This window comes from Artemia sp. Qi Xiang Cuo, chromosome 11 (genome assembly GCF_049724085.1).
Source record: "Artemia sp. Qi Xiang Cuo chromosome 11, ASM4972408v1, whole genome shotgun sequence".
NCBI classification, from domain to species: domain Eukaryota; kingdom Metazoa; phylum Arthropoda; class Branchiopoda; order Anostraca; family Artemiidae; genus Artemia; species Artemia sp. Qi Xiang Cuo.
In genome coordinates, this window is record NC_142804.1 from 4,510,859 (window position 1) to 4,537,550 (window position 26,692).

At 34.5% G+C, this 26,692-nt stretch overlaps 1 protein-coding gene across 4 annotated transcripts in view; it reads right to left on the minus strand.

The window, feature by feature from the left end:
* Positions 1 to 25,316, minus strand: part of LOC148946555 (uncharacterized) — a 63,702-nt gene extending 38,386 nt beyond the window's left edge. The window contains exons 1-5 of one of the 4 annotated variants that reach the window (XM_089097438.1): positions 25,254 to 25,308; positions 22,196 to 22,274; positions 11,741 to 12,158; positions 2,061 to 2,321; positions 256 to 402 (exon numbers count right to left, since the gene is read on the minus strand). In XM_089097438.1, coding sequence (XP_088953564.1) covers positions 256 to 402; positions 2,061 to 2,321; positions 11,741 to 12,142 — 810 coding nt within the window. In that variant the 5' untranslated portion in view covers positions 12,143 to 12,158; positions 22,196 to 22,274; positions 25,254 to 25,308. Of the gene's footprint in view, positions 1 to 255; positions 403 to 2,060; positions 2,322 to 11,740; positions 12,159 to 16,505; positions 16,603 to 22,195; positions 22,285 to 25,253 lie in introns of those variants that run through there. The other 3 variants (XM_089097439.1, XM_089097437.1, XM_089097440.1) reach the window with 3 other exon arrangements.
* Between the last annotated feature and the right edge of the window lie 1,376 nt (positions 25,317 to 26,692).

The following is a 26,692-nucleotide window of genomic DNA, read 5'->3' on the forward strand; positions in this document are numbered from 1 at the left end:
AGCTATGTAAAGAGGATGGAAATTAAAATTCCTCGTCACTGCACTAATACTGCCTAATCCTACGGTTCCTCTTGATAAAAATAAAAAAGAGAAAGGTCCTTTTCAGCCATTGCGGGAAACGGTCACTTTCGGTTCTACTTTAGAAAGAAATAGTCTTTTAAAGAAAGTAAAGACTAAAAAGAAAAACTATAAAAAGAAAAAGAAAAAAAAAACTTAAAAGAAAAAACATTGAAAAGAAAAAGAAAGAAAAACAACCTGGAATAGAAGTTGATAGTGGGAGTACCAACTCAAGCAGAAGAACGCTGATCCGGCAACAATAGCAGCTGCAAACAATGGTGATCGTCTTGATGATAGAACAACAACAAGTACCAAAGCTGTAAAACATGAAACAGCAAGCCATATCTAAAAAAGGTAAAACAACCTGAATAAAACAAGGCATGTTTGTCTGTGCTGAAGCTCAGGAAACCTGTTCTTGCTATGTACTCACCCGTCATTGGCTGAAATTCCAGGCATCATACATAAGAGACAGGTTTTTCTGTTCACAGAAAAACGTTTTGACAAATCTGCTGTGTAGCTTAGAACCAGATATATTATCGCAATTAAGCTTTGTGATCAAGAAATGTATGCGCAAATTAAGTATTTTTAACCAATCACAGTAAAGACAGGAGTTTTACACTGGGAACACAAAAAGTGTATAATTCTTTTGCTGAAGTAGAATTATATCAGTAATAGCCTTTGCTTTTGACCAGATTAGGGTCGATGAAAAGAATTTATTAACATTTGGCCTTCTAAGGAGAGGGCCAAAGCAGAAGCTTTTAACGCGATGGAAGTAGGATGACCATTCAGCGTTGTCACTTTGCTTAAAACATAACCATCTTTTTAACAATCTGAAATATCGAACCTTTTTATGTCCATGTCCGTTTTTTCAGTACATCATTACCCTTTTTATTTTTAGTTCTAAGCTGTAGTGTTTTACACTTTTGTCTCCAATTACCAGTTACTGTTTTAACAAACAGCATGGGGTTAATTTTTTAATTTTTTTTACCTTTTTTTTACCTATTTAATTTTTTTTACCTTTCTTTTCAGTTTTTGTTTTTGCCTAAGCGTTTTTGACAGCTCGTTCTGAGTTACACTCTTTTTTCTTTTGTTATGCAACAACACTGATTTTGTTGCTGTTATTTTTTGCAAGTAACAAAAGGTCTTTTTTAAATAAAAAAAAACATTTCTTTATACATACTAATTATTTAAAATATTATATTAATCAATTGAATATTTTATAGAATATTCTTTCTTATCATGAATTGTTTTCCATTGTTGGACTTTTTTCCAACTTTTCAGTTTATGTCGTAGCCTGAGCCCTGTGCGGCAGCTAGTTCTGAGCTATTCTTCTTAATTTTATTTTTCTATTCCAATATAAACATTAATTTTTTTTTGATTGGTGCTAATATGATGTTTCTTTCAGCTTGAAATAAAGCAAAAACTGTGGAGTAGATTTGCGGATGAAGTTCACAGATACATACTTTCAAAATTATTTAACCAATTACAATTAAAATTAAATTAAAATGCAATTTAAATTTAACGTTTTACTTCTGGTTAGAGTCGACTAAGGTCAGTGAGTAATTGCAGGTCTAATTTGCCTCAGAACCCTCCCATCCTCCCTCACATGCACTAAAATCTTGATATTTTTACGTTTTTAAAAAAAAATTTATGCTTTTTGTACAACTTGCCTATGTTTGTGCTGCGTTTCTGAACCTGCTTTTGGATTATTTGAAATGGATTTTGCCAAAAAACTCAATCATGTACACATGCCTGTACTGAACGAATTTACGATAAAAATCTAAGAAACTTAAACCCCTCCCACCAGGAAATAATATTTGCTTCTCAGTATTCATTGGCTTTTTCCTAAAAAGCTATAAAAAATTAAGATTCTTCCAGATGATAATCGGGCAGTCCCGGCAATTAAGTAAATTTGTAACTAGATGTCATAAAATGTTAAGCAAGTTCTTTTTGTCAAATATTAAAAGATGAAATTAAAAAGCAAAGAAGAATATAATATTTACATCTAAATTATTCACAGCCACATCTATACAAAGCCTTTTCAGTGAAAAGAAGAAACTTCTCCAAGAGTCAACCTCCAAACAATATTTCTTCCGGAGCATACAGTCATCCCCTTCAGAGAATGCGTTTGAAAGTATCCTGTCAATGTCAACAAGGGGAATCTTTGTACCATCCTTAGCAAAATCTGACAACAATTTTAATGAATTTTTGTTAAGATTCACAATCACTGGAGAAAGTCGAGCTTCTGTAAGGCGATCGTCAGACTGAAAAAAGGAAGTAACTATAATTCTAATATTTACCCTACAAATATTTTGCCAACAACACAAAACACTTCAAGCTTCAAGTACACATCTCAAAGAGGATTTCTTTCCCCCCCCCCCCCTTCCCCTCTGTGTGCAGGCATTGTTTTCGACAATACAGCAATATACCAAGAATACTAATATGATTTAAATTATAATCAGCTATTACGTCAGATTAGGATTGAGTTATATAAGTTAGTTAAGGGGTTTTATCAAGGACAGTGTTCAAAATCTCAGCAGGGTAGGGGTCCATTCTCTTCTCTGTCTGTAATTAGGCTTGAGCTATACTCCTGCAATTGTACCAGTGCAATTGTTTCAGTGCAGTACCTCTTGCGTCAAGGTGAATTTTAACATATCATGATGCACAATATAAAAGGATGGCTAAAACTCTTGCAACAACTAGTTGAAAAGCAAGGAAGATTCTTCTTGTGCGCATTTATTCAGGGATACCCGTAAAATTGAAGACACATTTATAAAGGTAAATGCTTATGCAGACGCAGAAACTACGGATTCAGGGGTGCACTAATGCCATTACAAGTTTGCAGAGGCTAATTTACTTCACAGAAAGTAGGGGAGACAAGGCATTATAGAATAAAAAAAAATTTCAGTGCAGTACCACTTGCGTTGAGGTCAATTATAACGTATCACTATGCAAAGAAAAAAAAAAACGACTCACACTCATCCAAAAAGAAGTTGAAAAGTAGGGAAGATTTTTCTTGTGCATCTTTATCCACGGCATTTGTAGATTTTGAGACACATTTACATAGTCAAATGGTTATGCATATGCAGGAGCTATGGAATCAGCGGTGCTGTAGTGCCTATGCAAATTTGCAGAAGTATATTTATTCAAAGAAGGTAGGCGAGACAAGCCATTTATAGAACAAAAAATGTTTCAGTGCAATACCTCTTGTGTCAAGGTCATTTACAATGTATCATGATGAACATTCCTCTTGTGCATCTTTATTCACAGGCACTTGTAGATTTACAGACACATTTACAGGGGCAAATGGTTATGCAGATGCAGAAGCTACTGAATCAGCGGTGCAGTAGTGCAAATGCAAATTTACAGTAGTCTATTTACTTCAAAAAAGGTAGGGGAGACAAGCCATTTACAGAATAAAAAATTTTTTACTGCAGTACCTCTTGTGTCAAGGTCATTTACAACGTATCATGATGAAGATTCCTCTTGTGCATCTTTTTTCACGGGCACTTGCAGATTTGCAGACAAATTTACAGAGGCAAGTGGTTATGCAGATGCAGAAGCTATGGAATCAGCGGTGCAGTACTACCAATGCAAATTTACAAAAATATATTTACTTCAAAGAAGGTAGGGGAGATAAGTCATTCATATAATAAAAAATGTTTCAGTGCAGTACCTCTTGCGTCAAGGTCAATTATAACGAGTCATAATGCAAAATATAAAAGGATGAATCAAGCTCTTTAAAAACGAGTTGAAAATCAAGGAAGGTTCCTATTGTGCATCTTTATTCACGGGAACTTGTAGATCTCCAGACACATTTGCAGAGGCAAATGATTATGCAGAAGCAGGTGCTATGGAATCAGCGGTTCAGTAGTGCAAATGCAAATTTGCAAAAGTATACTTACTTCAAAGAAGGTAGGCGAGAATAGCTATTCATTGAATAAAAAAATGTTTCAGTGAAGTACCTCTTGAGTCAAGGTCACTTATAAAGTATCATAATGCCCAATATAAAAGGATGACTCAAGCCCTTTAAAAACGAGTTGAAAAGCAAGGAAGTTTCCTCTTGTGCATCTTTGATCAGGGGTACTTGCAGATTTGCAGACACATTTACAGAGGCAAATGGTAATGCAGATGCAGAGGAAATGGAATCAGCAGTGGAGGTGTGTCAATGAAAATTTGCAGAAGCATATTTACTTCAAAGAAGGTAGGAGAGACAAGCCATTGACTGAGTAAAAAAACGTTTCACTGCAGGTCAAATATAACGTATCATGATGCACAATATAAAAGGATGACTCAAACACTTCAAAAACGAGTTGAAAAGCAAGGAAGATTCCTCGTGTGCATCTTTTTTCACGGGCACTTGCGGATCTGCAGACACAGTTACAGAGGCAAATGGTTATGCAGATGCAGAAGCTATGGAGTCAGCGGTGCAGTAGTGCCAATGGAAATTTGCAGAAGTATATTTACTTCAAAGAAGGTAGGGGAGACAAACAATTGATAGAATAAAAAAATGTTTCAGTACAGTAACACTTGAGTCAAGGTCAAGTATAACGTATCATGATACACAATATAAAAGGATGACTCAAACACTTCAAAAACAAGTTGAAAAGTAAGGAAGATTCCTCTTGTGCATCTTTATTCACTGGAACTTGCAGATCTGATGACATATTTACAGAGGTAAATTGTTATGCAGATGCATGGTGCAGTAGTGCCAATGCAAATTTTCAGAAGTATATTTACTTCAAAGAAGGTAGGGAAGATAAACCATTCATAGAATAAAAAAATGTCACAGTGCAGTACCTCTTGCGGCAAGGTCAGTTATAACATAACATGATGCACAATATAAAAGGATGATTCAAACACTTCAAAAACGTTTTGAAAAGCAAGGAAGACTTCTCTTGTTCATCTTTATTCACTGGAACTTGCAGATCTGATGACATATTTACAGAGGCAAATTGTTATGCAGATGCAAGGTGCAGTAGTGCCAATGCAAATTTTCAGAAGTATATTTACTTCAAAGAAGGTAGGGAAGACAAGCCATTCATAGAATAAAAAATTGTCACAGTGCAGTACCTCTTGCGGCAAGGTCAATTATAACGCATCATGATGCACAATATCAAAGGATGACTCAAACAATTCGAAAACCAGTTAAAAAGCAAGGAAGATTCCTCTTGTGCATCTTTTTTCACGAGAACTTGCTGATCTGTAGACACATATAAAGAGGCAAATGGTTATGCTGAAGCTATGGAGGCAGCAGTGCAGTAGTGCCAATGCAAATTAGCAGAAGTATATTTACTTCAACGAAGGTACGGGAGACAAACCATTGATAGAATACAAATGTTTCAGTGCAGTACTTCTTGCGTCAAGGTCAATTATAACATATCAAGATGCACAATATAAGATGATGACTCAAACACTTCAAAAACGAGTTGAAAAGCAATGAAGATTCCTCTTGTGCATCTTTATTCACTGGCACTTGCAGATCTGTAAACACACTTATAGAGTCAAATGGTTATGCAGATGCAGAAGCTATGGAATCAGCGGTGCACTAGTGCCAATGCAAATTTGCAGAAGTGTACTTACTTCAAAGAAGATAGGGGAGACACACTATTCATAGAACAAAAAATTTTTTCAGTGCAGTACCACTTGAGTCAATGTCAATTATAACATATCATGATGCACAAATTAAAAGGATGACTCGAACACTTCAAAAACAAAATGAAAAGCAAGCAAGATTCCTCTTGTGCATCTTTTTTCAAGGGCATTTGCAGATCTGCAGACAAAGTTACAGAGGCAAATGGTTATGCAGATGCAGAAGCTATGGAGTTAGCGCTGCAGTAGTGCCAATGCAAATTGGCAGAAATATATTTACTTCAAACAATGAAGGGGAGACAAGCCATTGAAAGAATAAAACAATGTTTCAGTGCAGTACATCTTGCGTCACGGTCAATTATAACATATCATGTTGTACAATACAAAACGATGACTCAAACACTTCAAACACGAGTGAAAAAGCACGAAAGAATCCTCATGTGCATCTTTATTCACTGGCACTTGCAGATCTATAGATACATTTACAAAGGCAAATGGTTACGCAGATGCAGAAGTTATGGAGTCAGCGGTGCAGTAGTGCCAATGCAAATTGGCAGAAGTGTATTTACTTCAAAGAATGAAGGGGAGACAAGCCATTGATAGGTAAAAAAATGTTTCAGTGCAGCACCTCTTGCGTCAAGGTCAATTATAACACATCATGATGCACAATACAAAAGGATGACTCAAGCACTTCAGAAACGAATTGAAAAGCAAGGAAGTTTCTTCTTGTGCATCTTTATTCACGGGCACTTGCAGATCTGCAGACACATTTACAGAGGCAAATGGTTATGCAGATGCATGGAATCAGCAGTGCAGTAGTGCCCATGCAAATTTGCAGAAGTATATTTACTTCAAAGAAAGTAGGGGAGGCAAACCATTGACAGAATAAATAAATGTTTCAGTGCAGTACCTCTTGAGTCAAGGTCAATTATAACGTATCATGATGCACAATATAAAAGGATGACTCAAATACTTCAAAAACGATTTGAAAAGCAAGGAAGATTCCTCTTGTGCATCTTTATTCACAGACACCTGCAATTGCAGATCTGCAGACACATTTACAAAGGCAAATGGTAATGCAGATGCAGAAGCTATGGATTCAGCAGTGCAGTAGTGCCAATACAAATTTTCAGATGTATATTTACTTCAAAGAAGGTAGGGAAGACAACCAATTCATAGAAAAAAAAAATGTTTCAGTGCAGTACCTCTTGAGTCAAGGTCAATTATAACGTATCATGATGCACAATATAAAAAGATGACTCAAACACTTCAAGACGAGTTGAAAAAAAAGGAATATTCCTCTTGTTCATCTTTATTCAAGGGCACTTGCAGATCTGCAGACACATTTACAGAGGCAAATCGTTATGCAGATGCAGAAGCTATGGAATCCGTAGTGCAGTATTGCCAATACAAATTTGCAGATGTATATTTATTTCAAAGAAGGTAGGGGAGACAACCCATTCATAGAAAAAAAAATGTTTCAGTGCAGTATCTCTTAAGTCAAAGTGAATTATGATGTACCATGATGCACAATATAAAAGGATGACTCAAACACTTCAAAAAAAAGTTGAAAAGCAAGGACGATTCCTGTTGTGCATCTTCATTCACGGGCACTTGCAGATCTGCACACATTTATGGAGGCAAGTGGTTATGCAGATGCAGAAGCTATGGAATCAGCGATGCAGTAGTGCCAATGCAAATTCGCAGAAGTATATTTACTTCAAAGAAGGTAGGGGAGACAAGCCATTCATAGAAGAAAGAAAATTGTTTCAGTACCTTTTGAGTCAAGGTCAATTATAACCTATCATGATGCAGAATATAAAGGATGACTCAAACACTTCAAAAACGACTTGAAAAGCAAGGAAGATTCCTCTTGTGCATCTTTATTCACGGGCACTTGCAGATCTGCAGACACATTTACAAAGGCAAATGGTTATGCAGATGCAGAAGCTATGGAATCAGCAGTGCATTAATGCCAATACAAATTTGCAAATGTATATTTACTTCAAAAAAGGTAGGGGAGACAACCCATTTATGGAAAATAAAATGTTTAAGTGCAGTACCTCTTCAGTCAAGGTTAATTGTAACACATCATGATGCACAATGTAAAAGGATGCCTCAACCACTTCAAAAACGAGTTGAAAAGCAAGGAAGATTCCTCTTGTGCATCTTTATTCATGGGCACTTGCAGACCTGCAGACACATTTACAGAGGCAAATGGTTATGCAGATGCAAAAGCTATGGAATCAGTAGTGAAGTAGTGCTAATACAAATTTGCAGATGTATATTTAATTCAAAGAAGATAGGGGAGACAATCCATTGATAGAATAAAAAAATGTTTCAGTGAAGTACCTCTTGAGTCAAGGTCAATTATAATGTATCATGATGCACAATATAAAAGGATGACTCAAACACTTCAAAAACGAGTTGAAAAGCAAGGAAGATTCCTCTTGTGCATATTTATTCACGGGCACTTGCAGATCTGCAGACACATTTACAGAGGCAAGTGGTTATGCAGATGCAGAAGCTATGGAATCAGCAGTGCAGTAGTGCCAATGCAAATTTGCAGAAGTATATTTACTGCAAAGAAGGTAGGAGAGACAAGCCGTTCATAAAAGAAAGAAAAGTGGTTCAGTGCAGTACCTCTTTGAGTCAAGGCCAATTATAAACGTATCGTGATGCACAATATAAAAGGATGGCTCAAACACTTCAAATACGAGTTGAAAAGCAAGGAAGGTTCCTCTTGTGCATCTTTATTCAAGGGCACTTGCAGATCTGCACACATTTACAGAAGCAAATAGTTATACAGATGGAGAAGTTATGGAATCAGTGGTGCATCAGCACCATTGCAAATTTACCGAAGCATATTTACTTCATAGAAGGTAGAGGAGACCAGTCATTTGCAGAATACAAAAAAAATGTTTCAGAGCAGTAGGCTACCTCTAGTGTCAAAGTCACCTGACGAAATTCGATGTAGCCTATTACTTAATAAAAATTAACATGAATGTTCAGCTCGAGGTATTTTTTATAATTTTTTGTCTTTTATACTTTTAACTTTTTTAACAAAAAAAGTTTCTGGACAATTCTTAGAAACTTCACTTTCATATTACTGTAAAATTTCGAAAAAGCAAGATGTGTATTTTTGTTTAAGCACTCTAAACCATGCAAACACAAGATATAAGAAAGGAAAAAAGATTTAACGGGTAGGGTATTAAGATATTGTAATACCTTTTCGATTTTTTTTTTCTACAAGTCACTAAAGTTAATGCTACGAATAATCGTGCGAACTAATCGTGGGGAAAGTAAATAAGTCGTTCCTATAGCTCTTTTTTAAGATAGTTTTCACCTTCAAATGCTATCAATTCTCACCCAAAAATCACCGCAACACAACTTGTCCCTACAGTTTATTCAAATAAAAAGAACAAGTTTTTTTCAACTGAAAGTAAGAAGCAACATTAAAACTTAAAATGAGCATAAATTATTCCGTATATGAGGAGGGCTGCCCCTCGCTATTTACGGTAAAGTTTGAGCCTTTCCAACTCTTTAAGGACGACTGCTGCAATACAAGGGCCATTGAATTGGAATAAGAAGTTTTTTTAGAGCGCTAAAAAAAAAACTTTGGCGTAATGAGCAAGGGGTAGAGTGGGGTCAGCTCCCTCATATACGGAATAATTTCTGTTCGTCTTAAGTAAAAAAAACATTGTTTTTTCTTTTAATTTAATTCCTGATTATCTTTGTAAATCATACCTGAATATCCGCCCTCTGTGGAAAGCCCCCCCCCCTCCCCACAGAAGATTCCTCCAGTGGAAAATTTGCTCTATGATTAAAATTCATCCCGATAAATAAATAAAAGTTCAAACTGGGATCATATCCTTTTAATAGACAGTGATTTGCACAAACAGTCATAAGATTTCACAAAAAATACTAGACATTTCGGTCACATATGCAGTGACTGTGATCAGTAGTAAAACTAAACTAAAACAATAGTTTCTATACGACATAAAATAAAACTATATATTGTCTAATAATCTAATTCTTTTCAAAGCAGAAGCGGAAGCTAGTCTCTTTGACCTTCTTGGAACCAGTTCATTAACATTGAATGAACTAACACTTGGACAGGTTACCTACATTGGGTGAATTGAACTTTACTCTATCAAATTTTAATAAATTATCGTAGATAGAGTTACGTTTATTTATTTATCGTCATGGAAAGGCAGTGTGGTCTCCAAAATTATCTAAAATTCACCCCAGAAAATTTCCCACAGACAATTCTCCCTGCACACATACAATAGAGAAGCCGAAAAAAGGGTAAGACAAAAAGAATTCCATACATTAATTCCGGAAAATGTTTACCATTTACCTTACACGAACATTTTTAATACTCATAATTTGACTGGCTATGTCAGAATTCTCAATTAATAGCAACTTTGGAGCAAAATCGTAGTTTAGGCTACAAAATGGCAGAAAACGTCACTTTCCTGTGGTACAATCATGGTCACTGAATAAGGGGACAAGAACTTTCAATTTCTGTTCGAATGAGTCCTCTCCTAATCTTCTACAACTCATAGTTCGATACGATCACCCCTGGGGAAAACAGAAAAGAAATGAAGAATAAACAAACACGTATCTGTGATCATTTCTTCTGGAAAAAAAAAAGCGAAATTCCATATTATTGTAGAAAAAAGCTTGAAAATTGTACAATAGGGTTCTCTGATATTCTAAATCTGATGGTGTAAATTTCATTTAGATCACTTGACTTTTTGGGGGTGTTTTCCCTTTTTTCGAAAGTTGGTTACAACTGGGAGTTGCTCCTTAATTACAGTTTGCTACCATTAACTGTTTGATCACTTGTGCACGAAAATTTTGAAGAAAGCACGCTAATATCTGAAAATCTGTAAACCCTTATGAAAGAGAGAGAGAGAGAGAGAGAGAGAGAGAGAGAGAGAGAGAGAGAGAGAGAGAGAGAGAGAGAGAGAGAGAGAGAGAGAGAGAGAGGGGGGGGAGAGAGAGAGCGGGAGAGAGAGAGAGAGAGAGAGAGAGAGAGAGAGAGAGAGAGCGAGAGAGAGAGAGAGAGAGAAGAGAGAGAGAAAGAAAGCACCCTGTCTTGTGTTTGTGCGTATCACATTAGAATTGTTTTAAGAACAGTAGGCCTAATTAAAATTCATCAAATGTGTTTATTTCATTTTATTTGTGTCTCTTTTTTTTTAATGTATAGCATCTGTTTATGCTAGTTCTTCTTCTTATATGCTTTCCTCTTTCCTTCAGTTGATAAAGGCTTCCAGATGTGAAGCCGACATAATTTTGCCGACATAAATTTTGTTGTTGTTTCTTTCAAAGTTCAGTTTCTTATTAAAAAGTCTACCTATTTTTAATACTTCCAATTTAATACAGTGATATTATTAACCTCTTCAGAAGTTCGTTTTCTTGCAGATCCTTATAGAATAATGTGATTGCCTTGCAAAAATGCGTCAGGGACATAAAACAATCAGTTCCCGAAAATTTAGGGGGGGGGGGCTGACAAGTTTTTTTTGAAAAAATTAACAAAACTGCTATTTTTCAATGAAAATACCTAAGAAAAGGTATTTTTGGGGGGTAAAAGGCAAATCTAGGGGGTGAGAGCAAAAAATGCAGAGAAGCAAAGCCCCTCCCCCCAACTGATGCTACTGAAAACAATGTAATTGAAGAATACCTTTTACTATGGAAATATAGGAAAATAATCTTTCCCCCTTTTTTAAGATCATATTTATTCATCTTAAAATTCGAATGTCTAAGAAATTCGAGTTCAAAAATCCTATTAGCTTTTTAAATATCAATTAGTTTCTAAATAAAAGATTCAGAAAAAAAAGAAGAAAAGCTTTGCACTGTAAAATCTTAACCCTTTGCAAATGAAGAATTAAATTTCTTAAATAAAATTACTAAACATTGCTAAAAAAAAATTTAAAAGCTACAGTTAATAAATAAAACTAAATTAAAATTACTATTTAGGTTAAATTACTAATTGCAATTAATAATCAAAATTAAATTCAGATCAAATTACAATTTTACCTAAATTAAAGTTACATAATAAAATCAGCCTTGATAGAATTACTACCTTCAAATTCATTGCTTCTAACAAAGAAATAACAGTTCTTCTCATGTAAGTTCTAGCAATATTCTCTTCCTCCTCTATGCTCTTCTTAAAAATATCTTTATTATCAAAAATAGCAATTTCATTTTCCTTGGTAACAACTCCACAGTCACTACACACTGTCCATGCTTCCTTCTTCTCAATTACTTCTATCACTTCATTACCAGGAAATTCTTCAGTAAAATAATTCTTTGGCTTTCTTTCCAGTCTTTTAACTTTGTTATGTTCTCTATATTTCATACTTGGGCTGTAACTACCCATGTCAAAAGGATCAATAAAATCTTCATTATAGTCAATTGATTTTGACATTTGTACACAGGAAAATAGCAGAGTTGCCAGTGAAATTGTAAAAGTCAGTGTTGCCATTATTGCTTCAAAGAAACTAAAACAAAACAATAATCCATATATTAAAACGAAAAAAAAGAATTAGGCTACATTAGCTGAGGCTGGAAATTTATTTCTCAAAAATTTAAACTACCTGTTTGTTTAAGAGATTTCTTTACAAGCAAAATGCCTGAAACAACCTCCTACCTCAGGCATACTTTTGAAAATTTGAATATGTGTGCTTGGATACAATTTTCGTTAAGTACTACACCAATCCCTAAAATATTAAAATGTGTCTGACCACCTTCGTTTATCTGTACACAATATATAGACCTAGAAATAACCATAACTGGAGAATACCTCAAGAGCAAAGTCATGGTAGTGCAGCCAAAGTCTGAACGCAACAAATCAAATTACTCAATTGCTGGAAACAAAATCAAAGTGGTTGACCATTTCAGTAACCTTGGTTCTACTATATATTTGGATGGCTGCATTGACCATGAAGTTTATTTATCCACTTAGTCAAGGCCTCTGTCGTCTTTGGTAGGCTGAGCCATGTTTGGAAGAAACCAATGATCAAACAAGCTTCCAAAATGAAGATCCTTAGAGCCTCAGTTTGTTTGTCCTACAGTAAAAAGCTGACTTGGCCTGTAACTTCAGCACTGTCTCACTATTTTTCAATTAAAGCGGTCCTGGGGAATTGGAGGAATCTGATGGAAAGACTTCATCAACAATGACCACCTGTGAATTATGACTTACCAGTCACTCTTTTTACACCAGGTTGTCCAGTGGACACTTCACTGGTTTTGGCATCTTCTGGTGGTGCCTGCCAACACTCTGGCGTGGATTCTTTATGACTTTGACCCAAAGACTAGCGGCTGGAAACATCCAAGAAGAAGGCCCAAATTCTGGCAAAATGAGTCTTGGACATTCCTGGAGCAGGCTGGAATTCTACTGTCAGATTCAGAGGCCCTTTCTGCTGAATTCTCAATGTGAAGAAGGCTGACAACGCTCTCAACACCACCCTGGCATGAGGATTAAGTAAGTAAGTGATTAATATACATTAAAATTGAGTGATCATGAATGGAGAGTAAAAGAAAAGTAGGATTAATGTAAAGTATAAATTCTTAATTTACAATTCTGTGAATTATTACCAAATTGCTCCAAATTTGTATTTAAAAAACAGAGTTTTTATTACCAATATAGTTTGCAAACAGCTAGCATAAGATCATCAATTAAAATACACTTTAAGAGTTATTAGAAGAACAAAAAAATAATTCTTTCTTTTTTAGAAACCTATTTCCATCTCTTGGGTAAATTTCTGTGTAAAAAGTATAATTGAGGTTCAATTTATGCAAATAGGCAGACACATTAAGAAAATCTTTGTTTAAAATTTGCCTATTTGCAACATAACTTCGGAAAAAAAACAAGCAATTTAAGAGAGAAATATGTTAGAAATAAGAACATTGGGCTTTTGGTGATGATATAAATAATTTCTTACACCATACTGCTTTTCCATTTACAAAAGATTTTTGAGCAAAAAATTGATTTAATTTGAATAAAGCAGTAGAACAAAAACACACACAAAAAACACAACAAAACCTTAAATAATAACAAAATATGAACATTTCAGCTCCATGTCTGGGAGCCTCAGAGGGTTTAGAAAATCAGAAATACATCCACTGAATGAAGATATATTTCCTGATAACAAGTTTTTACCTTCTAATGTTACAGATCACCTTGTGAACAATTTAGAAAGCAAAACCAATGTTAGCTCCAAACAATGAACAGCCTTGACAAAGTCCAAGAACACTAATCTCATTTAACAGTCTGTATATGAATAGTCTGCATACAGACTGCAACAGTCAGCAGGATTCTTTGTTAGGCCCTCAACATCAAACAATGTAGCCAGTCCATCTCCTTCCTTTATAAATTAAATAAAAAAAAAAACAAGTTTGTTTAACTGAAGGTAAGGAACGACGTTAAAACTTAAAACGAACAGAGATTATTCCATATATGAAAGGGGATGTCCCCTCCTCAACGCCTCGCTCTTTACGCTAAAGTTTTTCATTGTTAAAAAAAAATAGAGTTGTGAGAAAGTCAAACTTTAGCGTAAGGAGCGAGGCGTTGAGGAAGGGACAGCCCCTTTCATGTACGGAATAATTTCTGTTCGTTTTAAGTTTTAACGTCGTTCCTTACTTTTAGTTAAAAAATACAGTTTTTTTTTATTTAATTTTTGAACGCTTTTGAATTAATGCAGGTTTTGATTTTGGCTCACCGTACATGAATAATAAAAAAAAAATTGAACATTAATTTTACTTTTATTTGGTTAAATAGCTTTCTCGAAACCTGTTATAATTTTATTTAGAAACGTTTTTATTAGTATTAAATATACATAACTTACGAATTAACTTACGTAACAAACCTCTATATTCTTATATTTTTAATACGTATATTAGATGGTTCACCCCCTAGTCAATACCTTGCTCTTTAAGATAAAGTTCGAATTCTATTCCAATTCTTTAAAAATGACCCCCTAATCACAAATACCGTTAATTAGAATAAATAGCTCTTATGAAAGTACTAAATAATCTTTGGCTTAAAGAGCAAGGTATTGACTAGGGGATGAACCCAATCATATACGCAATGTTTTCTGTCGTTTTAAGTTTTGATGTCGCTCCTTACTTTCAGTTAAAAAACTTATTTTTTTTATATATAATTTCTGATCTTTATTTTAAAAATGCAGGGAAATCCGGCGCCCCCTTCATAGCAATGTCTCTTCTCCCATGAAAACTTCCTTCATGGTAAGATCCTCCCACATAACCCCCGATCCACTCCCCCCCCACTACCAGAAAAAATCCCCTCTGAAAACGTATGTATACTTCCCAATAACCAATACTATATGTTAACATTGGGTAAAGTTCATAACTTTCAGCCCTCCCCCTGGGGACTTCGGCGGATTAAGTCATCCTAAAGACATATTTATCATATTTTAAACCATGCTGAACAAAATGGCTATCTCAAAATTTTGATCGGGTGACTTTGGGAAAAAAATGAGCGTGGGAGGGGGCCTAGTTGCCCTCCATTTTTTTTGGTCACTTAAAAAGAGCACTAGAACTTTTAATTTCCGTTCGAAAGAGCCCTCTCACGATATTCTAGGACCACTGGGTCAATACGATAACCCCTGGGGAAAAAAACAAAAAAACAACAAACAAACAAACAAATAAACACGCATCCATGATCTTTCTTCTGGCAAAAAATGCAAAATACCACAATTTTGTAGATAGGAGCTTGAAACCTCCGCAGTTGGGTTCTCTGATACGCTAAATATGATGGTGTGATTTTCATTAAGGTAATATAAATTTTAGGGGGTCTTTCCCCCTTTTTTTGAAAATCAGCCAAATTTTCTCAGGCACGTAAATTTTAATGAGCAGGACTAAACTTGATGAAAACTATATATTTGAAATCAACATTAAAATTTGATTCTTTTGATGTATCTATTGGTATCAAAATTCCGTTTTCTACAGTTTTGGTTACCATTGAGCCAGGTTGCTCCTTACTTACAGTTCGTTACCCCGAACTGTTTGAAAAAGGAGGCAATATCCAACTTATTGTTTTTTTAGCGATTTTTGTTCGTTTCAAGCTCGATTTGCACATTCTATTTAAGCTCCACTCGTTTTGGATTCGGTTTGGATTCAGGCTAACTAAAATCGATGGTTTTAATGGTAAGATGGTATGCTTGAACAAAGAAAATATTGCTATAATATTTATAAGAAAGATATTATAAATTAAAACATAACCCATTAAAATACAAAAAGGCACATTATAAGACAACATTATAAAAGAAAGATCAGTTATTACTAAGGAAATATTGATATTAATATTTTTCAAAAGAAAAGGGTTTCCAAGGTTAAAGGTAATTTGTCATGCAAACCTTATTACTAAAAATAATTAGAAGATGATGATTAGATGGTGACTTATGGTCAGTGGATCTGTACGTGTCAATTCTGCAATTGGCTGAATTTTGAATAACACTCTGCTGTGTCATAATTATGCCTGTAGATTATTAAAGTCCACCGTCTCAGAACACAACATATCAACAAGTCTGGTGATTACAAAGCATTGGACAAATCGAAATATTGCTCAGTTTAAGAATTTACGCATGAAATTCCATAGATACAGGCAAGCTAAAGGTATAGGTGATTATTGTCTCTCTCCCCCAGTAGAGAAATCCTATAGATAGAGTTTACAGCTAAAGTATGATGTCCCCCTTAAGAAGACTGGATCTGCTCGAGAAATCGTAATTGTGGAGACTAGTAGAAAATCATCGTTGTTGATGGAACTACGAATACATTAAAAAAACAGTAGCAATCCGCCAATAGAAAAACTAGTTCAAAGGAATCACCTCACAGTATATATATATTGATAAATTCCTGCTCACTGATATACCAAGACTTGCTAAACTAAAAATTCTTAAAAGCATTAATCATTAAGCAGTCTTATCAAAGTCAAGCCTTATCAAGGTCTGACAAAGAATAAAAAAAACGCCAAAAACACTTTTATCTGCTGTCAAAAATAAAAATGACGTTATTAACAGTAGCTACTATAATTAATATCGTCACATTGCAATTAATATCTATTGAACATTGTACTTAAATATATATTTATATATATATATATATATATATATATATATATATTGATATTGTTTTGCATGTGCTTTGTATGTCTTTTCCTTTTATTTTCTTTTGTTACTCCACTTTTTTATAATGTTAGTGGGTCAAAAATAAATTATTATTATATATATATATATATGGTACCGGGAGGCGGCTTCGCCACCAGGCCCCAGCACTTAGCACGCGGTAGGCTTCTATATATATGGATTCTCAATGTTGCTTGTCTTCTAACCGTAGACGTAACCCTCTTCTTGATGTCATGACGTCACCACAGGTTTGTCACAACCACCCTGGGAAAAATACGAGTTCTTTGCATACTGCAGGTGCCTTATTCTTTTATAGAATTAAATAAAAAAAACAAGTTTTTTTAATCAAGTTTTTATCCAGGGGGCGCCCATTTTCTGCCACCTTTTTTACATCTTAAAACATCACGCGTTCCTTAAATCTCAGCCATGCTTGTCACAGCTTACATCACACTTGGTACACTTCCGCCAGGCTTGGCACGCGTCACCTGGTTACCTTGATTTCTCAAAACGCCCCCCCCCTCGGCTGGTACTTTTTGTCTGATTAAATGCTTTGTATTTAGATTCATAGAAATGCTTTTGGTTTCAATAAACAAGGAAGACCAAGCCCTAGGGGGCTAGTATATTCACCATGTCAGAGTATTTAATAGCTTAATGGCTAGGAATGAATAGGAAATACAGCAAACTAGCTCTAAAAGTTGTCTTCTCATTGTGTTTAGATTACTCAGATCATCTATTCTATCAATTTTTCAAACATTGATATTACAGATTGGGATCCAGCAGTAAGAAAAAATTTTCAGACAAGCTTGCCGCTTGCGCTAATTCGTACAAAATGAAAATAATGATTTGCTGAAGCCTAAGCCCCAAGTTACCCACACAGCTTTATGCTTCGTCTGAAGTAAGTTGCGACGAATCAGAGAAGAAAAATACAAATTAATTAATTTAAATTACTTGGAAGGGTAAGAAATTTAATGTATCTTGTGAAAAGATCCCCTCAGTCCCCGTAAGGGCTGTGAATTAATTGAGAGCCAATTGTTTAAAACTGCAATAAAGGGATAGCTATGAAAGCCATAAATAAAATAAGTTTTTAATTACTATAATTGTTCTCAAGTCTGGCGTTGATTCTATTGATTGGTTATTATTTCAGTGCTTTCTGAAAATAATTTTATAGGTCAATGTTCTGCATTCTCTGTCGATTCATTGATTTTAAATATTTTATTTATCAGATGATCATTTATTTATTTAAGAAAATTTGGAAGAGCCATCTTGTGTAAAATAGTCAAAAGTTAAATAACTATGCCTCCGGGGATGACAAACCTCCTCAGACCCAGGGGCGAAAGTTGTAAATTATATAAGTGGTCCGTTGTTTATATATAAGGTTGGTTATTGAGAATAGTGGGTATGTTTAATCGTGATTTTCCAAAATGCTAAAGGTATTACGGTAAAACTGTCGGAAAATATTGAGGGAGTGTCATTCATGCGCCAGAAACATGAAAATCTAAATAAATATTCGTTATATTAACCAATAAAAAATATTGGCAAACGAACGTGGACATAAATTAATTAAAAGACTTTTCGAAAAAGAAGTTTTTCAAAGAAAAGTAAAGAGCCATATTTAATTTAAGACCAGCAGAAATAAGTTCCTATGATAATACAATTCAGCAATTAAACAGGTCAACAAAACGAAGAGAAATTAATTTAAAAAATTGCATAAAAAGAAGTTTTTAAAGATAGGAAAAGAGCCATAATGAACTCAAGGCCAGCAGATATTAATTCATGTTATAGTTCAAACTCAAAATAACTAAAAATTACTATTAAAGCGTAAATAAAACCCAAAACAAACAGGAATTAAAATTAACAATTATAAAAAAGGTACAAATATAAATGGATAAATAAATTTTGAATAGCTCCAATATTTTATGATATACTTAATTTTTTTTCCAAGAGGCACTTCATATGGAAGGTGTGGTCTTATAAAATTCGGAGAGGGGCTCATTTAATTGGAATTTGGAAGTTCCAGTGCCCTTTAAGAGTGATAAGGGATCGAAGGGGAACTACCCTTCCCCCCACCCACTTTTCCCCAAAAGCATCCAAACAAAAATTTTAGATAGCCATTATGTTCAAAATAGTCCGATAATTCTGCCTCCGGTATTGACCAACACCCACAGCCCCCAGGGCAAGGGATGTAAGTTTTGCAATCTGTCCATTCTTAACGTATAAGGTTTTTATGGAAGGGGTGGTCGTAGAGACTTTGAAGAAGGCCCATTCAATTTAAAATTGCTAGTTCTTGCTTCCTTTTCAAAATTCAAGGGTGATCGGATGGCTACCAGCCCCCCTACGCCCTTTTCCTCTCAATGCTTTCGATCAAAATTTTGTGATAGTCTTTTTGTGCAAAATCGTCCAAATACCAAATAATTATGGTTCCGGGTTTGATATAGCCTCCTCGGCGTCGTGGCAAGGGCTATTATTTATGCTAGTTGCCCATCATTAACATATAAAATTTTTATGGGGGGGAGCGGTCATATAAACTTTGGAGGAGGCTCAATCAATTGGAAATAGAAATATGTTGTGTTCTTTTTAAGAGTCAAAAGTGATCGAAGTATAACCCCCCCCCGCCCCCTGCCTAATACCCTTTTCCCCCAAATGCATACGGTCAAAATTTTAAAATACCCATTTTGTTCTAAATCGTCCAACATTCATATAACTGTAACTTGAGGATGGAAAAATCCCCCAAAGCCCCCGGGACAAGGGATGTAACTTATGCAAGTTGCCCATTGTCAACATATAAGATTTTTGTGGAAGGAGTGGTCGTATTAACTTTGAATGGGGCTCATTCGATTGGAAATTGAAACTTCTAGTGCTGTTTTTAAGAGTCAAAAGTAATCAAAGGACAACTAGCCCCCACACCTTTTCCCCCAAAAGCATATCGGTTAAAATTTTGAGATAGTCATTTTGTTCAAAATCATTAAAGTCTAAATAATTATACTTCCGGGGCTGATCTCCCTCCCCGCCCCCCGGGGAAAGGTCTGTGAGTTATGCAAGTTGCTTTTTGTTACTTTGTTTACTTTGATACTTGGATTTAATGATTTACGAGGCAACTTTGATTTACATGGCAAGGGCTATAAGTTTCGCAAGTTGCTTATTGTTACTTTGATACTTTATTTGCTTTGATACTTTTCTTTACTTTGATACATTCTTTACTTTGATACTTTCTTATTTTGATATTGTTACTTTGATGCTAGTTTTGAAACTTTGATGTTGAATAAAAATATATATATATATATATATATATATATATATATATATATATATATGGTACCGGGAGGCGGCTTCGCCACCAGGGCCCAGCACTTAGCACGCGGTAGGCTTCTATATATATGGATTCTCAATGTTGCTTGTCTTCTAACCGTAGACGTAAGCCCCTTCTTGATGTCATGACGTCACCACAGGTTTGTCACAACCACCCTGGGAAAAATACGAGTTCTTTGCATACTGCAGGTGCCTTATTCTTTTATAGAATTAAATAAAAAAAAAACAAGTTTTTTTAACTGAAAGTAAGGAACGACGTTAAAACTTAAAACGAACAGAAATTATTCTGTATATGAAAGGGGCTGTCTCCTCCTCAATGCCTTGCTCTTTACACTAAAGTTTTTCATTGTTTAAAAAAAAATAGAGTTGTGAGAAAGTCAAACTTTAGCATAAAGAGCGAGGCGTTGAGGAGGGGACAGCCCCCTTCATATACGTAATAATTTCTGTTCGTTTTAAGTTTTAATGTCGCTCCTTACTTTCAGTTAAAAAAAACTTGTTTTTTTTTATTTACTTTTTGAACATTTTTGAATTAATGCAGGTTTTGATTTTGGCTCACCATACATGAATAATAATAAAAAAAAATTGAATATTAATTTTACTTTTATTTGGTTAAATGGCTTTCTCAAAACCTGTTTAATTTTATTTAGTAACGTTTTTATTAGTATTAAATATACGTAACTTACGAATTAACTTACGTAATGAACCTCTATATTCTTATATTTTTAATATGTATATTAGAGGATTCGCCCCCTAGTCAATACCTTGCTCTTTAAACTAAAGTTCGAATTTTGTTCCAATTCTTTAAAAATGACCCCTTAATCACAAATACCATTAATTAGAATAAATAGCTCTTATGAAAGTACTAAATAATCTTTGGCTTAAAGAGCAAGGTATTGACTAGGGGATGAACCCAATCATATACGCAATGTTTTCTGTTGTTTTAAGTTTTGATGTTGCTCCTTACTTTCAGTTAAAAAACTTGTTTTTTATATATATAATTTCTGATCTTTATTTAAAAAATGCTGGGAAATCTGGCGCCCCCTTCATAGCAATGTCTCTTCTCCCATGAAAACTTCCTTCATGGTAAGATCCTCCCACATAACCCCCGATCCACTCCCCCCCCCCACTACCAGAAAAAATCCCCTCTGAAAACATATGTATACTTCCCAACAACCAATACTATATGTTAACATTGGGTAAAGTTTATAACTTTCAGCCCTCCCCCTGGGGACTTTGGGGGATTAAGTCATCCTAAAAGACATATTTATCATATTTTCAACCATGCTGAACAAAATGGCTATCTCAAAATTTTGATTGGGTGACTTTGGGAAAAAAAAATGAGCATGGGAGGGGGCCTAGTTGCCCTCCATTTTTTTGGTCACTTAAAAAGGGCACTAGAACTTTTAATTTCCGTTCGAATGAGCCCTACCACGATATTCTAGGACCACTGGGTCAATACAATCGCCCCTGGGGAAAAAAAACAAACAAACAAATAAACACGCATCTGTGATCTTTCTTCTGGCAAAAAATGCAAAATTCCACATTTTTGTAGATAGGAGCTTGAAACCTCTGCAGTATGGTTCTCTGATACGCTGAATATGATGGTATGATTTTCATTAAGGTTCTACATCTTTTAGGGGGTCTTTCCCCCTTTTTTTAAAATCAGGCAAATTTTCTCAGGCGCGTAACATTTGATGGTTAGGACTAAACTTGATGAAACTTATATATTTGAAATCAGCATAAAAATTAGATTCTTTTGTTGTATCTATTGGTATCAAAATTACGTTTTTTTAGAGTTTCGGTTACCATTGAGCCGGGTCGCTCCTTACTTACAGTTCGTTACCATAAACTGTTTGATATTCATTTTCACCCAAAATGGTAAGCACTCAGTGCTTGTTTGTCCTTGGAAGACATCTGGCCTCATCCCAAGGTTCTACTCAGAAAAAAAATTCACAAGGTAAGACCAAAATGAAAATTTCTAATTTTGACTGACACTCAAAAAACATTGAAGCACAAAAAGTTAGCAAAATCTTCAAAGGTCCAAACAAAGTACTTAAGTCTAAAATTTTAGAAAGAAGATAACCTACCAGCGCTCCTCAGAATCTGCTGTCAATGGACCAGAAATTTTATGTGAAGATGAAGGTCTCTCAGATTAAGACTGCAAATCTAAAATATCCTGAGATACTTATTAACAATCCAGAATACACTCAAGAAGTTTGCTTTGTTTGATCTGAGTAAACCAGTATTTCTCTTGCATTTGGTTATAATTAGCTCACTCTTTTGTGAAATAAAAATTACAATGCAGGTATATTTTAATTAAATATTTGATACACAGAGGTAGTTAGGCTTGATATTTAATATAATACATTTTGGGTGGCCTGCTTTCCACTATTCTGTTTTAGTTTCCACAATTTAGTTACTGAAGTATTGCATTTTCATCATATTTTGGTATATTTCATTATGATTAACCTAACTTCTTTTCTTAACTATGTTGCTGATTGTTAATAAGTACTGATACTGATGTTGGATGCTTTATTCTGTTCAATAAAAGTTAAAAAAAAACAAAAAAAAAACTGTGAATTGCTATGCTGCTGAAGATAAACACTACTATAAAGTTAGATATCTCAAGAAAGATGTTAATTTACAAAAGTTTACATGAGAGGACCCTAAGACCTATGAATTTTACAAAATGATGTTCTTTTTAAGTTGTCATTCCTGCTTTGCACTGGTGGATAAGAAAGGTATTTGGAGTTGATTTGTCAAATTTCAAGATAAAATAGATTTTGACTGTTAGATTTTTCACAGATTAACAAAAGTGGTATTGTTACTTTAAATTACAGCTTGGAGTGAGTTAAGGATTTTAATTAATAAATTATTAATCTAAGTAGTACTAAAATTTCAAGTTGCAACCTAAGTAGGCAAATTCTGTTAATATGAAGTTAGTGTAACTCTTTGATTGTAATAAACACATTAGTATTGAGATAAGCTTGAATTTTATTGAAATCTTATTTCATATTTACAATGGGTTGAAAGTACAATATAGCTTGGTTCAAGATACAGGACCATGGTTTACCTAGAACCAGATTAGACTTTACTTCCCATGATAATTGTCTTAACTAATAGATGTTTTTAAATATGAAAAAATATAAGTTATTTACATATGTATTAAGTATTTTAAATAAATAATATTGAAATGGTGGAATGAGCCCAATTGAAATAAAAAACAAACAAAATATTCAAGGTTCAACCCCCTTAGTTACCCTAAGAAATTCTTTGTCTTCATTCAGTTTTGCATAGATCCTAGAGCTATATCTTGCACCATCAAGGGTGTAGGGCACAATGGTTAAAACATCAACCATGATACTTGGAAAAAGCAAACAATAAGGAACTTAATGGCATTACTTTTATTTTGTTAACATGCTTCCTTTTAAGAGTGGTTAACCACTAAAGTAATACCAAGAAAGGTAAATATATGCAAGATGCTATAACTGACATAGGGACAAAATGAACACACTACTTAATGCATTTTTATGCTCTTTCTAAATATAATAATCAACCAAAGATGGAGATAAATTCTGGACTTAGAAGATAGCCTAATTGGTTTAATGTAGGAGCTTTAACACATGACCAGATTAAAACAATAAAAAAAGACATTATTAGGGCTATATATGGGACCATCAGGTGGGAGAGGCCTACAAAAGGGAACTGAGTGGCAGGGGTGTCCCAAGGGGTGGGCAGGGAGGGGCATGCCACCTCCCCCAACTTTGTTGGTATTTGGTAAAATTTTTGCCAAAGGCCAAAATTTTGCAAAATAAGCTGAAATTTAGCAAAATTCTTGATTTCTGCTAAAAATTTGGCATGAATCCAATTTGGTAGAATTTATGAAGAATGCCCCCCCCCCGCAATAAAATGAGCCTCAGGAAACCCCTGCTGAGTGGTAACTTTTTTCCAGTTCATATTATTGACTTACAAATAAAGTAAACCTACTACTCAACACCTTTTCTTATGCTCTTTCTAAATATAATAATCATTTTTGTCAGAAATGAATTTTACCCCTACCCCTATATATGCCAAATCAGGGTATATATTTGCACATTATGGAAGTGGGGGTAAACTTTATTTCTGATATAAATGAGAGGTAAGTTTAAATTTCCCCCCCCCCCAAATGTGCAAATATATACCCTGAATAGGTCTATACAGGGGTGGGGTAAAATTCATTTCTGAAAAAAATTATTATTGTATTTGGAAAGAGCATAAAACAAAGGCATTGAGGCATTGCTTACTTTATTTGTAAGTCAATAATATGAACTGCAAAAAAACTTACCAACTGAGCAGCCCAGAGTAGGATTCACCTTGTCTGTAAGTCAGTTATGGTCCCCAAAACAGTTATATATTTACCCCAAAAAGCTTTGATATGGCTCAAAATTCTGCTGAAATTTTAGGAATTACATTTTCAAAACCAGAGGTAATGAAGACCTAAAATAAGAGAGTTTTTATCAAAACTTAGCCTATATAAAAATGTCATCTATACAATCTTTTAACCTTTGATAGGACAGCAGCTTGATAAACTTTCTCATGGCATAGGCCTAGCCTACTTTAGGCCCTGAATTCATTTCTAGGTAAATTTTTACCAAATCATATCATTGACTTATGAATAAAGCAAACATACCACTCAATGCCTTTTTTATGCTCTTTTTAAATAGCCTATAGGCCTAATAATCATTTTTGTTGAAAATGAATTTTACCCCCACCCCTATATATAACAATTCAGGGTATATATTTGTACTTTAGGGGGGTGGGGGTAAATTTTATTTCTGATGTAAATGGGAGGTAAGTTTAAAATTTACCCCCACCACCCTAATGTGCAAATAGCCTATATACCCTGAATTGGTATATATAGGAGTGGGGGTAAAATTAATTTCCGATAAAAATGATTATTAGGCTCTATTTGGAAAGAGCATAAAAAGGGCATCGAGTGGTATATTCACTTTATTTGTAAGTCAATAGCCTAATAAGATTTGGTAAAAATTTACCTATTTCTGTTCACCTAACTCAGCTACTTTCTAAGATAGCAAGAAGCCCCTCATACAGAACTTTATAGTAGTTTTTCTTTGGATTTTAGAAGAAATCAACAAATCTGCTTACTACTTTGGTATACTTTTGTGGTATCAGTAATAAAAGTCTGACGAAACAGATCATTCGTTTTTGAATTTACAGGTATGACTACCACAGTGTTTCAGTCTAATTCTAAAAGCTAAATCAGTTAGTCACTTTAAATCCCCTGAAATACGCATTTAGACAAAACTTAATTTGTCCCAAAAATACTTCTGCAGACATTAAAAAGGACTTTAACAATGTCTGTTTTTTTTATAAGTTAGAAGGTGCACAGACACCAAAAGAGTTTATTTCATCTCTTCATTTCTTTCATCTCTCATTTCAGTTTATTTCAACGATCTGGTTACGACACTGATTCCTATTAATGGGTCGATCTACTAAGCCAAATCTACCAGCATGTATGTATACAACAAGGGATAATTAAAAAAATTAGTTTCTTTTTTGGTATTTTTATCATCACTTAAAAAATCTTTTGTCGTAATAGGGAATAAAAAGAATCAACATTGTATTGTGTGATTAAAAAATCTTATCTTAAAGCAAAGATTTTCAAGAACTTTTCTTTTCTCATATTGGGCTTGCCAATCAATAAGACATTTTCGGTGGTTTCATAAGTTTGAGAGCTACGCAATTATAAGAACCTGGGGTGGGGGAAGTGCATCACCTAATTAAATATTATAGCTTCTATTTATTAGAAGAGCTCACCCGATTTAAATTCAAAATATAAAACAGCTGATTCCTTAAAAAGCAAGGAGGTACAATCTGTTGGTTTTGATATGTTCTTAATAGTTTTTATCCAGGGGGCACCCATTTTCTGCCACCTTTTTTACATCTTAAAACATCACGCGTTCCTTAAATCTCAGCCATGCTTGTCACAGCTTACATCACACTTGGTACACTTCCGCCAGGCTTGGCACGCGTCACCTGGTTACCATGTTTTATGAACACGCCCCCCCCTCGGCTGGTACTTTTTGTCTGATTAAATGCTTTGTATTTAGATTCATAGAAATGCTTTTGGTTTCAATAAACAAGGAAGACCAAGCCCTAGGGGGCTAGTATATTCACCATGTCAGAGTATTTAATAGCTTAATGGCTAGGAATGAATAGGAAATACAGCAAACTAGCTCTAAAAGTTGTCTTCTCATTGTGTTTAGATTACTCAGATCATCTATTCTATCAATTTTTCAAACATTGATATTACAGATTGGGATCCAGCAGTAAGAAAAAATTTTCAGACAAGCCTGCCGCTTGCGCTAATTCGTACAAAATGAAAATAATGATTTGTTGAAGCCTAAGCCCCAAGTTACCCACACAGCTTTATGCTTCGTCTGAAGTAAGTTGCGACGAATCAGAGAAGAAAAATACAAATTAATTAATTTAAATTACTTGGAAGGGTAAGAAATTTAATGTATCTTGTGAAAAGATCCCCTCAGTCCCCGTAAGGGCTGTGGATTAATTGAGAGCCAATTGTT